The sequence below is a fragment of the Pseudovirgaria hyperparasitica genome, assembly GCF_010093815.1.
Source record: "Pseudovirgaria hyperparasitica strain CBS 121739 unplaced genomic scaffold EJ05scaffold_1, whole genome shotgun sequence".
Lineage (NCBI taxonomy): Eukaryota > Fungi > Ascomycota > Dothideomycetes > Acrospermales > Acrospermaceae > Pseudovirgaria > Pseudovirgaria hyperparasitica.
The window spans coordinates 2,858,308-2,875,139 of NW_022985549.1; the positions used below are offsets into that span (position 1 = coordinate 2,858,308).

At 49.1% G+C, this 16,832-nt stretch overlaps 6 protein-coding genes across 6 annotated transcripts; 2 read left to right on the forward strand and 4 right to left on the reverse strand.

The window, feature by feature from the left end:
• Positions 1-5: 5 nt before the first annotated feature.
• On the reverse strand, positions 6-3,159 carry EJ05DRAFT_496223 (ARM repeat-containing protein; the record flags this gene model as incomplete). Its single annotated transcript, XM_033746356.1, has 2 exons — positions 6-3,077; positions 3,130-3,159. The coding sequence occupies 2 exons, from the start codon at positions 3,157-3,159 to the stop codon at positions 6-8; spliced, it is 3,102 nt and encodes a 1,033-aa protein (XP_033605842.1).
• Positions 3,160-3,382: 223 nt separating this feature from the next.
• EJ05DRAFT_534747 (sister chromatid cohesion and DNA repair protein) lies at positions 3,383-8,764 on the forward strand. Its single transcript, XM_033749206.1, has 5 exons — positions 3,383-3,982; positions 4,032-5,711; positions 5,762-5,965; positions 6,013-7,596; positions 7,646-8,764. The coding sequence occupies exons 1-5, from the start codon at positions 3,554-3,556 to the stop codon at positions 8,339-8,341; spliced, it is 4,593 nt and encodes a 1,530-aa protein (XP_033605843.1). The 5' UTR covers positions 3,383-3,553; the 3' UTR covers positions 8,342-8,764.
• Positions 8,765-10,024: 1,260 nt separating this feature from the next.
• EJ05DRAFT_37382 (uncharacterized protein) lies at positions 10,025-10,745 on the reverse strand. Its single transcript, XM_033741171.1, has one exon. The coding sequence runs from the start codon at positions 10,425-10,427 to the stop codon at positions 10,065-10,067; it is 363 nt and encodes a 120-aa protein (XP_033605844.1). The 5' UTR covers positions 10,428-10,745; the 3' UTR covers positions 10,025-10,064.
• A 156-nt stretch (positions 10,746-10,901) lies between these two features.
• Positions 10,902-12,503, forward strand: EJ05DRAFT_472303 (mRNA-capping enzyme subunit alpha). The gene has a single exon (XM_033743155.1). It carries the CDS (start codon positions 11,090-11,092, stop codon positions 12,347-12,349), a length of 1,260 nt encoding a protein of 419 aa, XP_033605845.1. The 5' UTR covers positions 10,902-11,089; the 3' UTR covers positions 12,350-12,503.
• EJ05DRAFT_472304 (uncharacterized protein) lies at positions 12,412-13,815 on the reverse strand. The gene is made up of 3 exons (XM_033743156.1): positions 13,676-13,815; positions 13,174-13,627; positions 12,412-13,091 (listed from the first exon to the last, which is right to left on the reverse strand). The coding sequence occupies exons 1-3, from the start codon at positions 13,676-13,678 to the stop codon at positions 12,580-12,582; spliced, it is 969 nt and encodes a 322-aa protein (XP_033605846.1). The 5' UTR covers positions 13,679-13,815; the 3' UTR covers positions 12,412-12,579.
• Positions 13,816-13,887: 72 nt separating this feature from the next.
• EJ05DRAFT_534751 (P-loop containing nucleoside triphosphate hydrolase protein) lies at positions 13,888-16,720 on the reverse strand (the record flags this gene model as incomplete). The annotated part of the gene is made up of 3 exons (XM_033749207.1): positions 13,888-16,423; positions 16,578-16,602; positions 16,706-16,720. The coding sequence occupies 3 exons, from the start codon at positions 16,718-16,720 to the stop codon at positions 13,968-13,970; spliced, it is 2,496 nt and encodes an 831-aa protein (XP_033605847.1). The 3' UTR covers positions 13,888-13,967.
• Positions 16,721-16,832: the final 112 nt, after the last annotated feature.

Consider the following 16,832-nt stretch of genomic DNA (forward strand, 5'->3'; position numbering starts at 1 on the left):
AGCAGTCATCGCACGACGGATTGATAGGTGTCTGAGCTGGGATTTTGCGCATAGTGTAATCGTAACCAGACAGCATCAGGATTTCGACTTTCGAAAACATCTCGAATGTCTCTCTTGGCATGCAGTAAAGGCTGCATGAGGTCGAGCGCTTCGTCGTACTTCTCATCGTCGATAGCCACGTTGCCAACGATTGATATCAGTAAATCCACGTAAGACTTCCAGATCATCCGAGATGGGGAATCAACGTAGCCTAGCCGTAGCGTAGAATCAAGCTCAGTCGTCACAATCTTACTTGCCTCATCTCTTGCAACATTGCCGAGAAGCTGTTGGATATCGCGGTCTGAGTCGCCTGCCTTCGACCTCAGCGATCGGTTTTTGGCGATCTCTTTCCGTGGATCCAAGCTCATTAATGATGGCCACACATCGTCAATGCGGCTTTTCATGAAATTACCCCCGTGAAGACACATCAATCCTATCACATCCAAGGTACTGGCAACTATGAAGGCCTCGGGATCCAGTAATCGTGGAACCAGGACTGGCCATAACGTGTTTATTAGAGGAAGGAATGAGTTCTCGTGAGCTGCGAGGGCAGGAAATGTCGTTCGTAGAAGAGAAAGTAGAGAAACTCTTAGGCTCGGAGATGAAGATGGAAGATAATGTTGCGTAAGTTTAGCAATCTTCAGAAGCAAGTTGTATGATTTCGGGACGGGTGGTTGCGCGTCCTCATTCTGCAAACTGGGATTCTGTTCCCCCTGTTCGTCGATTCCAGTCTCGTCATTTTCCTTGTCATTTTTCCAGGCTCCTTGGGGAAAGGGCTCTGGCTTCTCTTCGTCTTCACGTGATCTTGTCAAGTGGTCGCACAGATCTCGCATGGTCTCAACGATGTCTAATGTCGTAGGTGGGTTATATTGTATCCCTGAAGATGCCTTCTTACAGCTTCCATCGATGCTCAGAGCCTGAGTCTTGACCCCTTCCTCCGACATCGCTCTGAACACACTGAAGAGCAGTTCCACGAGCCGAGGATATCCATGAAACGATTCCAGTGCCGAGAACATTGATGAAACGAGATCTTCAAGGTACGGCAGTAAAGATGGTCCCGATAGGCGCACCATCATAAGTAGAACTTGCGGCGCTTCCGGTGATAGTTCGAACGAGTTGAGACTTAAGCCAACGGCGTTCACGAGGTAATCCACATTTTGAACTATCATATCGCTTGCTTGGTTATATTGACAAGCCCTCGCGACAATGTTCATGCACGTCAATGCGTGATGGCGTAATCTATCATTGGAAGATCCCATTAGATGTAGGATAGGATATAATGTGTCGATGAGTTCAGGCCTGTAGGCTGGACCCTGGTCATTTGCTTGTGATGCGATCGTCTCAAGTGCTAGTGCTCTCAATCTCCAGTCCATATCCGTTTCACCGATAGACTCGGTAACAATGGACACCGCCAAAGCATATATGTTTTCTCTCGCTTCTATTAGTGCAGGAGGAACATCATCATCGAACTCGAGAAGATCTGATATCTCCGGCGGTGTGGAAAATATTGTGTCGATCAAGACCTTTGCTAGCCAAAAACTTGCTAACTTCACCTCACCTTGTGCGTTATGTGCTGTCTCCAATAAGTTGAAGGTCAAGCCCAGGGATGGATCGGATCGTCCGATCTGGGCTAGGAGCTGTCTGAGTTCCAACATTCCTTGTATCTGTTCTCCAACCCTACCGAGAACGGGTCTGAACTGTGCTACAGATCCGCTTAAGGTTGTCGTCGTTGTGACTTGGCCAATGAGTTCCGGGAAGTCTGGGTTACTTTCCTGAAACGTTCTCGATTGACCGCGGACGAGAACAGTTACGCTGTCTCTGAGACTTGAAGCCAATGAGCTGTCAAAGGTGGCGACAGTAATTGCTTCTTGATGGAGTAGCTTGAAACCGGCAGATATTCTCTGTAGTACATCACGCTTTGACCTATCGTTTTGCGAAGACATCAAGCGAGGCAAAGATACAACCCAACCATGGACAACCGTTTTAAGATGCTCCGCAGCTTCAGGGTGAGATCCAATCAATCTTTGCAAGTAAGCCCCGGCGACATTATTCGTTTCTGGATCTATCAGTGACACTAAAGTGTCCATCATCATCGTAGAGCATCCTTCCAAAGACTTGCGACAGTCTTCCAATACGATGATACAGAGTCGAGCTAGACCATCACGAACCTCTCGACGTTCATGCTGTCGTACAGTGATTATATTCGAAAGCGCTTGCTTAATCTGGCCAGCCGATGCGCTGAGCCAAGCTGGGGTCAGTATAGAACCTCGACCATCTGATGATTTTTGAGGTAGATTGGCAGTATGAACGTCACTGAATACAAGTAAAAGAATGTTCGCAAGGCTCTCCAGGCAAGATTGAAGTACTTTGAAAGATCGTTTCGTCTGTACGGTCGATGACAGGACTCTTGAAAGCGACGATATTATCCCAGGTAAGAAGTTTGCTAGAACGTCTTGCTGTTCCACCGCTGTTAGGAAGTTGAGAACAGCTTGAGCGGCAGCGAGTTGAATATCGCTTGATCGACCCACAACTATAGCATCAAGCGACAGCGACATGCAGTTTCCAATGCTGAGGATGTTCTCGGTTGCTATTAATGAATCCTTGGCGTTTGGAGATCGAGAAAAACTTCCAAGCAAAGCTGCCAGAGATTTTAGAGCAACCGTCTGCAGCTCTTCAGAACTGGCGTGAAGTTTAGCCGTGGTATTTGAGGTATCCCCTAAAAAGCTGAGTAGAATAAGAAGCTGTATCCCTAAGTCCTTTGGGATGTTGCGTTCCCATCCAGTAACGAGTAAAATATGTAAGCATTCCAAAGTAAGCTCGAGGGCACGCCCTGGAATAATGCGACTCGCTTTGAGTACGTGGGAAAGAGGAAAGAAAACATATTCCGCAAGCTTTGCATCAATGTCACCGGCACCATTCCGCACGGCATTCAGCTCCTGAAGTAAGTACTCGAGAGACGAGATGAGAGCTTTGATATCTGTACTTTTGCCAGCTAGAGCAAGTGCATGTTGGCTTAGCTGGATACACAGTGGCTTCAGCTGTTCTGAATGTGAGTATATGGAACATGCAGAAGCCTCGAGAATTAGGTACCCTTTGAAAGACTTCGGTGCGGCTGGACATAACTTCGTTGGGGACCGGATAATCAAATTGAAATTCATCATGCTACTTATTACCACATATTCGATCCCAGTAGACATGTGATTCTTGTCGCGATGTGTTGTTCGAAACGATGATAGCGATTCAGCGACAGGGCAGACAGTGATCGAGGTCGGTCTGTGCCTTAGGCTAGTCCAGATAAGTCAAACTCAAGCTGCGTGAGCGGCTAGAGGCGAACACGCGTGAATGGAACTAGAAGCATCGCGCGGGCCTCACGATTCGTGGCTCTCCTTGAATCATTTGCAGAATCCACACATTAATTTCAACTACCATCGTACGACGAAAGCGTGGAAATAAACAAAACAGATCTGATACTCACGAATTCAACCTGCCAACGCGCTGCGCGCGCTACGCTAACATGGCTAGAACGCGGACGCGCACTCGCAAGGCGAATGTAATAGAAGAGCAGGAAGAGGAAGACTCCGTTGATGAGAGTGTTGAGAGTCCTGAAGAAGACCATGAAGAGCAGAATGAAGAAGAAGGAGAAGATTACGAGGGAGGAGGCACACAAGTACTTCAATTCAATAAGACATTGACCTGGAAAGCTGGCAGAGCCATACCAGTCGCAGACCTTCTGCGTCGCCTGCAAGAGCTGTGCACAGAGATGAGGGACATGGAGCAAGATGAAGTCGACACAGACTCTTTGCGTGCGGTATCGAAAGAGCTTGCGACCCCAAATCTGCTAGGACACAAAGATCGCGGCATAAGAGCATGGACGGCATGCGCTTTGGCGGACATCTTCAGGCTTTGTGCCCCAAATGCACCATACAACGACAGGGAACTAAAAGTAAGCCATTAGGCCGGATCGAGTATTGAATTATATTAACACAAGACAGAGCATATTCGAGCTGTTTGTAGTCACGATCATCCCTGCTCTTGCTGATCCCTCGAATCCATACGATTCCCAGCACAAATATGTCCTTCGTTCGTTGGCAGAGGTCAAGAGCGTCGTCATACTCGCTGATATCCGAGGAACAGAGCAATTACTCACACAAATGTTCACCGCTTGCTTCGACGTGTTGTCAGGACCGTCGAAAGCGATAAGCGGTGAAGATTTAAGCAAAAACGTAGAGCATCATATGACCATCATTCTCAGTGTTTTGGCAGATGAAACAGACGACTTGCCGACTGGAGCTATCGACGTAATCCTGGCCCAGTTCCTCAGAGCGGACCCTCGGTTGACTGGATTCTCAAATCTGAAAGTAAAGAAGTCAGAAGTCGCCGACGAAGCCCAATCCACTGCAGCGCTCAAAGAGGCTCCTGCAGCATATAACATGGCGAAGAATGTCTGCAACAACTCTGTCGACAAAATGTCGAAGTATATCACGACATATTTCAGCCAGATCATTGCCGATGCGTCCAACACTGCTTCGTTCAGAACAACGCATACCAAATCCCATAAAACCGCGAGCAGTCCATCTAGGGCTGACGATAGTCTCATGCAGGCTCGCTCAGATGAGGACATGAAAGAAATCAGTAAAGCACATCGCATGCTGAGGGAGCTGTGGAGATCGACTCCAAATATTCTCGATTCAATCATCCCTCAACTTGATGCAGAGATCGGCACAGAAGACACTGATATACGTCTTATAGTGACAGAGACTATAGGAGATATGGTTTCGGGGATCGGAGCTGCAGGCCCTCCACCTGCTACCAGTCTAAATCCTAATGCATATCCGTCTCAGGGTTTGATAGCTGATAGTCCTAAGAGCTACAACTTCTTGACCACACCCGTATCCCTGCTTTCATTCCCGTTGAAGCATGCCTCTATTTACAACAGCTTTCTGTCAAGACGTAAAGACAAGTCGCCCGTTGTAAGAGCCGCTGTCGCAACAGGCTTGGGGAGGATACTAATGACATCTGCTGGGGGCGTTGGATTAGAGTCGGAAGAAGTCAAGAGGCTGCTCGCTTTCTTCTCTGATCTTCTGGTCGACACCGACGAGAGAGTCAGACTGGCTGTGGTCAAAGCTATTGAGAATTTCAACTTCTGGGACATCGTCCATAAGCTCGGCAACCTGGGTGGTATATCTACGGAGAACTCAATCCTACATAGCTTGAGCACGCGAACGAAAGATCCAAAACCAATCGTACGTGTAGAAGCTACCAAACTTCTTGCAAAAATATGGGGTGTTGCTTCTGGCGCGATTAGTGAAGGGCAAGAGCAGATGGTAGAACTCTTCGGGCCCATACCCTCTCGCATTTTCGACGCATTATACATCAATGACCCTGAGATCAACACTCTCGTCAATCGAGTCTTGCATGAATCGCTTTTGCCATTAGGCTACCCGCCAATCAAGGCAAAGGCATCCACTCAAACATCACAGTCCCAACGCTCAAACAAGGCTACTGATGAGTTGACTGAAGCAGACCTTGACAAAATTAGGGTGGAGCGTGTATTGATTTTGATGAGAGACCTTGAGGACAAAGCTAAGACCATCATGATCGCCCGTCAGGGGCAGCAAGGCCAAATGGCCAAGTTCATGGAAAAGTTTTTAAGCACTTGCGAAGCATACAATGTAAGAAGAGCCTGTGCTCATATGAAGCCACGGACTAACTACCCCTCCAGGGTGGTGTGATGGACAAAAACGAGAAAGAGACCAAAACGGTGCTTGGACGGTTGATTGAGTGGTTCTCAAAATCTTTACCTGAGACACAGAAAGCTTCCGAGGCCTTGTGGAAATTCGCTAAAATCCACGACCGACGGAGCTATGCGCTGATCCGCTTTGCGATGGCCGCTGAAAGTGACTATCGCAAAGTATACCGATCTATCGTAAGGCTAAGTCATCAATGTAACTATACTCGACTAACAACTTGTAGAAAGAGCTTACAAAGAAAATTCAAGATGGCAAGGATCCGTATGTCTTGGACCATTTGCTGCCCCTCGTCTACCAATCAAGCAGTCTTATCTATAATCGAAGTCATTTGCCTGCGATCATTCAGTTCTCTAGGACAAATGAGAAGAACCTTGGCGACATCGCTCACGAAGTCCTCAAGCAGATCTCGGAAAAGCACCCTGACATCTTCAAGGCCCATGTCAAAGACTTATGCAAAACTCTCGAAGGTGAAGCTCCGTCCGCCACCAGGAAGAACGGCACAGGCGCTGTACAGGATCTCAAAGCTTGTGCAGGGTTTGCGCGGAAGTTTGCCCACGAGCTACCGAAAGACCGAAAGTTTCTTCAGAGCATGATCAACTACGCGCTTTACGGCACACCTGCGAAGGCCGCGAAACATGCTGTCACGATCCTTATGGCTGTTTCAGACAAGAAAGCCATGCATGCACGTGAGGTTGCGAGTAAGTGCGTCGATGACTTCGAGTATGGATCTGAGCATTACCTATCGATGCTCGCTGCCCTGAGTCAGCTTGCTCTGGTCGCTTCGAAAGAGATTGAAGATCAGAGCGACGGCGTGTTTGACGTAGCCGTCAACCATGTCCTCCTGAAAGAAGCGCCGATACCCAATAACGAGAACTCTTCATGGACTGATCAGGCAGACGAAGATTGTACAGCCAAGATATGGGCCTTGAAGCTCCTGGTCAATCGCGTTCGAGCGGTCGAGGATGTCGGCACAGCTAGGGACATCTCAGCGCCAGTCTACAAGTTCCTGAATCAATTGGTGTCACACGGCGGGGAACTCACGAAGAGTCCTACGTTCTCTGAAGCTACCAAGAGTCGGATGCGACTGACTGCTGCCCATTTTCTTCTTAAGCTGAGCTGCATCAAACGACTAGATCCGCTCCTGAGTCTGAAGGCCTTCAATCAACTCTCTCTTGTCGCCCAGGATCCAAGCAAAAGTGTGCGAGCGGGCTTTGTCGACAAGTTGATGAAATATCTCGGTCTGCAAAAGCTCCCCAGTCGGTTCTATACCATACTCTTCTTACTTCCTTTCGAACCAGATCAAGCATTGCAGAAGGCCGTAACAACTTGGATTAGGTCTCGCGCTCTTGCCTTCAAACGACAGAAAGATACAACCATGGAGGCTTTGTTCTCTCGTTTTCTCAGTCTGCTTGCGCATCACCCGGATTTCGCGACGGAACCGACAGATCTACTCGACTTCGTTCGCTATATAATGTTTTATCTGAAGACTGTTGCTTCACAGGAGAACTTAGGCTTGATATATCATGTGGCGCAACGGACTAAGGCCGTACAAGATGCTATTGACATCGAGAAGACCGAAAATCTTTACATACTGTCAGATCTAGCACAAGCTACCATTCGAACTTACCAGGACATCCAGTCTTATTCTATGCAAACCTGGCCAGGAAAGATAAAGATGCCGGGAGGTTTGTTTGCTGCTCTGCCTAGTCCTGAGCAAGCGCAAGAGATTGCGACCACGCAGTACATTCCAGAAGAGGTCATCGATGAGATCGAAGCCGTAGTGAGGGATTGTCTGAAGAACAAGAAGGTGTGTTCACGTAGGGTAATTCTTGAGCAGTCATACTAACTCGTAGCAGCGAAAACCAGAGCATCGCGACGGTGAGACCAACCGCCAAACAAAGCGCGCCAAAGCGAGCTTGGGCCCAAATACAAAAAACTTGCCTGTTCGAAAGGCTGTGAAGACTCCCAAATCAAAGAAAAAGCATGAAAAACCTGTGTCTGAGGTCCCGTCAAGCGACCGTCGCCGCAGTGGTCGTCATACTGCCAATAAGAGTTACATTGAACATAGCGACGATGAGGATGATGAGGAAATGGAAGAATGGGATCAGCATACCAGTGATTCATGTAAACGAAAGAACGAAGATGCAACTATGAGTGACCTCGAGGAAGCGGAGGAAGAAGATGAGGAGATGAGAGGAGAGGAAGCGGAAGAGGAAGGAGGAGAGGTAGAACCGGAAGAACCACAGGAGGAGGAGGAGGGATACGAAGGGAATGGGGACCACAGTGATGATATAATGGGCCAGTCCGATGACGAGCCCGACAAAGACGATGAGGCAGACGATGAAACAAAGGATTATGATCTGCCATCGTCGCCGCCAGTAAAGAGAGCGAGCAAAGCATCCGCGTTGAAAAAGTCTAACGGGGTGAAGAGTTCGCCAGCAACATTGCCAAATGGTAAAGCGATGACAGCGAGGAACACGAGGACATCGAAGACAGAGAAGTCTACGAAGACAACAGCTACACCTACACGGCGTTCTGCAAGACGTGCATAAAAGCTAATGTACAACCTTGAGTCGCCATTCTTTGTTGGTCGTTGGTTATCGGTCATTGTGTCCTGTACGTCTGTACATTTGTGAATTTCAAACCTCCGGTATACCGGACCTTATCGCGTTTTCAATCAAGTTAGCAAGCATGGCGTCATACGGATGCGTTGGAATGATCAATAACTCCGGGCGTTTGTGTAGTGCCACAAGAATCATGTTGTACGCTATGATTATTAGTACGACCTGCAGTCTTTCAGGGTCGTTCATGTAGCGTAGTTTCCTGGTCTCCGGTATCATCCACAAGGCCCATGTGTGCACCTTTACGCAGCTCTGGGCAAGTATCATGAGAAGCAATAACGCAAGCGACTTTTAAGCAGTTTGCTGCATCTCGCACTATGCGCGGTACGTCCGCATTGTTTAGTCAGCCACCCCAGATTGCTTTTTAGCAACATCGTAGGTCGTAGAAATAACACCCAACGAATGATAACCTCAAGGCCGTCTTTAAGTGTACCTTGTCCACGTGCCTCGGAAAGACGTCGCTTACGGTCGGTGCTGTTGAGAAACCTCTGGACATGGCTGTCTTGCTCAGAAACAACAAGTCTCAGTCTCGAAACGCAAAATAGACGTTACTGAAAGTGCAAAACTCAGTCGAAATGGGGATATCCTATGACTACACACAGCAAGATTTTGCCGCAGTAAGAAAACAGAATATTGCAGGCCCCCTTGACCAAATCAACCAAGGTTCAAAGATTCGTTCTAATGACAAAAAGTCTTGGCATCCGTCGGCTGAAATTGCAAAAGAAATGTACTCATACATGACTTAGGGAGGATCGAACCCAAGATCTGGTAGCAGGATTAATAATCCAGTGTTGCAAGAGCAGATTTGAGCGTGACATGATACCACCCGACCACGGTAGATGATTAACTGTAAGCGGCTGAGAATTGTAAATCTTGGGGGCTTTATATATTACACGAAAAATGTTCTTTGGGTAGGAGGAAGAAGACGACGAAGAGCGTGTGTGTCTGTGCGCTAGAGTGACGTGGTGGTGTGAATGTTCTCTCGCGTTCACTTGTTCCGCCCAACGTGCAAACACTTCACAACGCACTACCTAGTTTGAGATCTGGCCCCTGGGCCATGTTGAGACCTTGAGAAGCAGATATATGGCCGGCTTCTGCCTGTGTGGCGCCATTCATTGTTTTCTTCTTCGTTTTCCGCAGAGCTAACAGTTTCCATAACAACATACTCTGAAGCCCGCTCGCGACGCAAGTCGCGATGGTCATTCTCCTAGCATGGCCAGCGCTCGTGCATACTTTCAGTAGTGTGCCCTGTGAAGGTGTCACCACTCGGGCTAGTGAGCACACTCACGCCTCAGCGGAGACAAGGCGTTTGGTATTGGTCGCGTCGAACGAGGAAACCAGAACGGATGCAGCAATGTTGAGTTGTGAGGAACTGACGGTTACAGACACAAATACGGCGACTACGAGAGCGGTTAGGGCGCTGATGAGGCTGGCACTCAGGGCGCCAATGTCGAACTTGCGCGTGCTGTTGATCTACAACAACGTTAGCCTGTCTGAACCAATACTACTGTCTGACGCCATAAATCGAAGGATCGTGCTTGGAGAGCTGTTTTTACAGTGTCAAGTCGCATAAAGGACGGTTTCGCGGATCCAGATATCGCGATGTTCTTCCCAGTTGACTCAACAACTGCTTGGTAATGAGACTCAATTGACCTTACGCATTCTCCATCGAGGCCGGAAGTAACTTGGATTCACAATCTCTACTCACTCGCTCTTTGTCCGCATCGTTGTCATTCATAGCATGCCCTTCATGCATCTGTCTGCCGTTCAAGATGCTCATAATCACAAAACAAGCAGCTGTCACGCCAACAATCCCACAAGCGATTAGCCCTTTCGAGTCCTCAGGCGTGTAGTTGGCGGTTGGGAACGGCAGGAGGCTTCGTATCGATTCCACAGCGTCCGATGTATTGGCCGCTATGACAATGATGACAATACTCATACAGAGAATGAGTAAAGATATTGGGACAAGGAAAATATGGATGACTTTGAGATCGGTACGCTTAGGCTTTGGTGCCATCTTTCATAGCAATGAGAGAAGTATGAGAATGTACATATTGCCAAAGGGCAGAAGAATGAGGTGCATATATACATTTTTATCAAATATCAAAGTGCCAGATTGCTACGATTTGACGTGGAAACCATAGCAAAGGAGAATTAGTTTGTTCCACCAAGTTTTGCGTCGTGGTCTACCGTCACTGATTTCAGCCAGGTAGGTGACAAATAAGAAGACATGGAAATGATCTCATGCCATGAATGAATAATGACAGGGATGTCATCGTGCGCTGTCATCACTAAAGACCTCGTTGTAATATCTAATTAGTCGGGACTCAACGACTTGTCGTAGAAATTCAAAATTTCACGCGAGGGCTGGGATGAAGTGTGGCTTTCAGCTGCATTCTTTATAATTCCCTGAGCAGGCGTTCAATATGGGCCGCTAAAAGTAGACCTCAACTTCCGGATAACCTTCATACTATGAATCTCGCGCGAGGCAGTCGCAACAGTAACAGAAGCAGCCACTCTGAGGTGGTTGATAGCTTTAGATACGGCAGGCGCACGATCAGGCCCTAATGTGCATCTTCTAGCAATCCATCCGCTTCTCGACTTCGCCGCCGACTGCAGAAGGCCTCGAGCCTACACGGACTGCTTCTTCCATCCCATCACCAATCGTCCTTCTTTATCATGGCAGACGGGAATGGTGTCCCTCAGATTCCAGGCCTTCAGCCTCCCCAAGAGATAGTCTACCACCTGCGTGAACTCATCGCCAATGTCCTCGGGCGCGGACCCACGTCGTTCCCCGGCGCACAGCCTGTTTCCTTCGCACGCGCGCATCTACAAGAGCTGAGGAAGGAAAACTACTTCATGTGCGAAAAAACAGACGGAATAAGATGCCTCCTTTGGCTTGATGAGGACTCGGAAGGCGGCGAGTCATGCTATCTCATCGACCGCAAGAACGACTACTACTACCTAGAGGGCGCGCATTTCCCCAGGAGTGGAGATCCGACATTCGAGAAGTTCCATCAGCAAACTCTCCTCGACGGCGAGCTGGTATATGATGCTGTAAAGACACCACAGGGTATCGAGAAACGGCTTCGATTCCTGGTCTTCGACATTCTCGTCCTCGAGAAAGAGAGCATCATGCACAAGCCACTCAGCGGGCGCCTTGGCCGTCTGCGCGACTATGTCACAAACCCATACAACGACTGGCTTAAACGCTACCCAGAGGCATTATCCACGCAGCCATTCGAACTAAAAGCAAAGGGCATGGAGTTTCCATACGCCATGGGCGTGATGTTCAACGAAAAACTACCCAACCTTGAGCATGGCAACGACGGCCTCATCTTCACATGCTGCAACACAAGCTACAAACACGGTACCGATGAAAACATTATAAAATGGAAGCCGCCGCACGAGAATACAATCGACTTCCGCCTCGACCTCCAACAGTTCCCCATGATCGACCCTGAAGACGGCGAGGACGGCATGATCCCAGACTACGATGCCATTCCTACCTTCAGCCTTCTCATTGGCGAATCTGCCAATAAATTCTCTGAATTCGGAACCCTGCACCTCGAGCCTGATGAATGGGAGTCTATGAAGAAACTAAAGCAAGTGCTCGATGGGCGTATCATCGAATGCTGGCGCGACGACAAGGGACGATGGCGCTTCAAGCGCGAACCAGACGGTAGTCCGCGGTTCCGAGACGATAAAGACGCGCCGAATCATATCAGTACGGCGCACAAGGTGATGGCGAGTATACGAGATGGTGTCACGGAAATGGACCTACTGAAGGCGGAAACGGATATTCGGAGGGAGTGGAAGGCAAGGGCTGAGCGGAAGAAGAGGGAAGAAGAGGCTGCGAGGCATGCGCATGCTCATGCAAGAAAACATTCGTTGCAGAGAGAGGAGAGTGAGGCGAAGAGAATAAAGACTGAGGCATAGGCGCGGCTGGCTCGCTAGCACTACGCACAACATATGTACTAATGATACCCCAGGCAATGTCAGAAGGCGTTTTGGAAATTTTCGACTGTTTGGATAGGCGAAATCCATATGTCGCGTAGCTCCGCAGTATTATGTACAATGCTTGATCTGTAATTCATACAATACTTTTACACATTCCACCCTATACACCTAGACCACCCGAAACGCCGTCACTAATCACGTGCGTGTATCTAGATCGGTCTTCCTAGCTGCGGCCCATCCCTCATGAACTTACTCTCCAGCATGACCTGTCCCTTCATTTCTGCTGGGCCCCCAAATACCCACAAGCCCTTCCCAAAGTCCTCATCGCCCAGTTGATCCAACCTCCACAACTCCTTCCTCATCCACCCAACAATCATCGCCAACACTTTCCCATTCACGTCCTCGTTCGCATTGAACACATTGCGCCACACCGCCGCCGCAAGCACTGCGTCGCCCCTCATGAGTCCCTCGTCATAAGATAAGATTGCGCCGCGCCATTGCGATGATAGACCCTTTAGAAACGACTGTCGTTTTGCGGAGGAGGATATGAGGTGATGCGTGATCATGCGTTTCTCAGCCATGTTGAAGAAATGGTCGATGAGGTGCTGCTGCCATGTTCCAGCGGACGAGGTAGGAAAAAGGCGCAGGCGCGTGTGTAGGAGGTAGATATGGAGGAAGGAGACCTGAGCCCAAGTCGCGAACGTTGCGGGCAGCTTAGCATCTATGAGAGATTTAGTTCGAGCATTACTACAATCTACAGTGATGCGGATGTGTGTATAGAGGGGAGACAGAGAGATACGGACCATCAAACCACCAACTCTCCTTCCCAATCCCGACCTCCTCCCCATCCGCCAGCATTTCTGGCTCAACCCCCTGCTCCACATTCGGCATTGAGTAGTCCGCTTGCGCAGTACAGCTCTGGACTAGATTCATCGTTGCCCCGTACGCCGCATACGTCTCTGTGACATTGGGCGCAAGATGCCTTAGCCTTTGAGCCACATTTCCCTTTCTGGGCATCGCGCCCCCAATCATCGTCATATTTTCTTGAATGTACTGGAGTTGTGTGTTGTATTCTGCGCGCTGGGAATCGGTCATTCCCAGGTTTGCGAGTGAGTGGATATCGGACTGGAGGGCGGACATGCGGGTCTTGTAGGAGTCGAAGTCTGCGAGGACACTGGATACATCGTGAGATACACTATTGGCGATCTTGGTTGCTTCTGCAAGACGTAGAGGTGTGCTGGAGAGGTGACGTGTTGGCTATGGTTTAGTTAGTAGATTCTTCGCGTGAAGATCAGAATTATTTACCATTCTGCATATAGTCTGGCGGCTGCGCAGAGCCCGGAAACAGGCTCGGCAGGTGTTACTAGAGCTCATTGCACGTAGAAGGTCGATAAGTGGTTTAGATGCGGTGCGTTCGTCAGTAGGTGGTCTGTAATTAGTAGCTGGTCTGTAGTAGCTGGTCCATGATCTCACCATATTTTAACGCATCTCGAACTAAAAATCGCTCCGAATGAATTGTACGGAGCGGTGATTTGGCGGAGGAACCTCCGAGCATTCAAGCATCTCTACTTCTTTAGTACTACAGATATTATTACATTCAAGCGCCTCGCATCTCGTTCAGTACAGCCTTTTGCCGATGTGTACTCATTCGCTCGAAACGATCCACGCTCATGACAAAGGTGCCTCTTCCACCAGTCAATGACCGTAGGCGTTTTAGGTATCCGACCATCTCTTTTAGTGGCACTCGAGCAGTTATCTGCCGCTGTGCGTCCAGCACACCTATTCCAGACCCAAAGGAGCTACCGAAAGGATCTGGAGGTGCATACACCTTATTTACATCAAGTATAGGTAGGTAGTCTCGGGGTGTAGATGCAGCTGATTCACCTTCTAGCGATAACACTTGCCCTCCTCTTGCTGAACTTATGTCCTGGATGACAGAACCCATGTCAGATTCATTCATTGTGATAGTCACATTCATGACCGGCTCCATGATGATAGTGTTCTCTACAGCATTGGACTGTCGCAAGGCGTTTTTCACAGCCCGGAAAGCTGCCGTCGACACGGCCGAAAGCGTTGTGTCCGGGAAAATGTGCTGAGCCGGATCTATGTCCACAACAATTTCGACAGAGTGAACAGGATAGTGAAATTTAGGGCCTCGGGCCAGGCCCGCCTTTACGCCTGTCTGCAGACTGTTGATCAGACCACCTAAAGATATATGCTCGGGCAGACGAGGGTGGCTTTTATGAATCGGCTCTCCATCGACGTCCAAAGTCGGGTGTCTCACAACTAAGCGGTACGCCTCAGCATCGATGACAGTGATACCATCTACTGTCAAGTCGGTATCGCTGATATCGAGATGGCGTACTCTCACATCACAGACTGCCTTTGAGATGGTTCCACCGAATTCTCTATTGAGATGCTCAGTGTATGACTCCGACAACTCTGGAATCGTCTCTCTGTATCCTATTTCGATGCTGCCGACCGAAGCTTTGACCTTCATGTCATTTATAAGTCTTCCACTCGCAATCTCAAGGTGCAGTTCGCCCATGCCTGCAAGGTGAGTCTGCCCACTTTCGGGATCCTCAGATACATTAAGGCTTGGGTCTTCCCTCAGAAGTACGGCTAATTGCTCCGACAAATTCTTTCCCTCAGAGAGGCTTTGCGGCTCGACACTGGAAAAGAACACCGGAGGAGGTACTGTGATCGGACGAAGCTGTAGCGAGTTCAGGGGTGCTGGAGGCCCAGACTTGGAATTCATGCCACTGTAGCTTATCAGGGTATCACCAGTCCTCGCAAACTTCAGGCCAGGAATAACTCCAATCTGGCCTGCTTCAATAGATTCCAACTCTACTGCATCATTGGCGTACATTCTAAGTAGCTTATGTGCCTTTTCAATAACGTTAAGGTTCGTGTTGTATATGTTTGTACCACGTTCAAGTGCACCTGAGTAGACCCGCACATAAACCAAAGCCCCTCTCTTAGCATCATTCACGACCTTGAAAGCCAGCGCACAACATTTAAGGTTCCGGGCAATGGGGAGTCCAGTCCCACCAGTCTTTTTCTTCTTCGGAGACTCTGTAAGCTCCGTGGTGCCGGACATCACGTGCTCCAGTGCGGTGCGTTTTCCACTCAGATTGACTTCGGCGTCGGGTCGCTCGGTTGGAGCTGGTAAAAGATCGACGACAGCATCGAGTAATGGTTGCACGCCGACATTGCGGAAGCTTGCTCCGCAGTACACAGGCACCACGCGCTGAGGCGACTGTAGAACACATCTCCTTAAGGAGGCGACAACATCTGTAGCCGGTATAGCAAGATGGTCCTCCTCGTGGTCCAGATACTTCTCGACCATCCCCTCATCGTACTCACTGAGCAGCTCGATGAGAGCAACTCGTGCGTGCTTGAGCTCCTCGGCGAGTTCCTGGGTCATTTCAGAGAGTGGCAAAAGCTTGACAGATCTCCCGTCACTGCCTTTCTCCCACACAAGACCTTGCATGCGTATAACGTCTGCGACTCCTTGGAGCGAGCCGTTGCCATGTTCCCATATAGGTATTTGACAGACAGCTGGCCAAGTCTGTAGTCGCATGGCTATCTCCTTCACTGTCTTACCAAAAGCTGCACCTTCCCTATCCAACTTGTTGACGAATATGAGTCTTGGGATCTGGTAGGTATCTGCTTGAATCCATACTTTTTCCGTTTGCGCCTCTACTCCAGCCACACCGTCCAGGATACAGACAGCTCCATCCAGAATACGTAATGATCGTAGGACTTCGAAGGTGAAGTCCGCATGGCCTGGCGTATCTATGAGATTGATGTTGTGAGGCACAGATGATTTTGGGGTCCCAGGATTGAGACTTGAATGCTTCGAATTGGATGTCACGCCAGACGGGAGTGGTGGCCAATGGAACGAGATAGCGGCGGATTGAATGGTGATTCCACGTGCTCGTTCAGCGGGTAGGAAATCTGTAACAGTAGAGCCCTCGTCTACGTCGCCTAATCTGCGAGTGTAGCCACTGTAATAGAGCATTCGCTCGGTTGTGGTCGTTTTGCCAGCATCTATATGAGCGATAATTCCAATGTTGCGAGTCCTAGAAGAAACCTCCAGTGTTTCTGGTGGGTTTGCTTCAACGGCATATTGGCGGTGCGTTGACGCGTGGATTGAAGCTGGTAAATGGAGCGACCGCAATCGATACGCTCGCCAGGTCCATACCGCTCTCATCCCCGGGTTCGATGAGCTAAATGCACATCAAAGCAGGTTGAAGTTTCAATGTGAAGGATTCAGGATGCCAAAGTAAACGCCAAGTAGATCAACCATTCTATGTTGGATCAATTACTTACGGTACTTCGATCCATGCCTGGTAAGACGTAAATGCCAAGAACGATGGGTCCCGCAGATGCTGGTCCGTGGCCAGACGACATAATACAGGCCCCTACGACCTCACATACACTCTGCAAGTTGTCCGCA

Coding starts and splice junctions, on each gene's coding strand:
- EJ05DRAFT_534747 (XM_033749206.1), top strand. CDS start 3,554: ATGGCTAGAACGCGGACGCGCACTCGCAAGGCGAATGTAATAGAAGAG. Junction 5,712..5,761: donor GCACTTGCGAAGCATACAAT/GTAAGAAGAGCC, acceptor CTACCCCTCCAG/GGTGGTGTGATGGACAAAAA. Junction 5,966..6,012: donor GCAAAGTATACCGATCTATC/GTAAGGCTAAGT, acceptor AACAACTTGTAG/AAAGAGCTTACAAAGAAAAT.
- EJ05DRAFT_37382 (XM_033741171.1), bottom strand. CDS start 10,427: ATGGCACCAAAGCCTAAGCGTACCGATCTCAAAGTCATCCATATTTTC.
- EJ05DRAFT_472303 (XM_033743155.1), top strand. CDS start 11,090: ATGGCAGACGGGAATGGTGTCCCTCAGATTCCAGGCCTTCAGCCTCCC.
- EJ05DRAFT_472304 (XM_033743156.1), bottom strand. Junction 13,092..13,173: donor GGAGAGTTGGTGGTTTGATG/GTCCGTATCTCT, acceptor AATCTCTCATAG/ATGCTAAGCTGCCCGCAACG.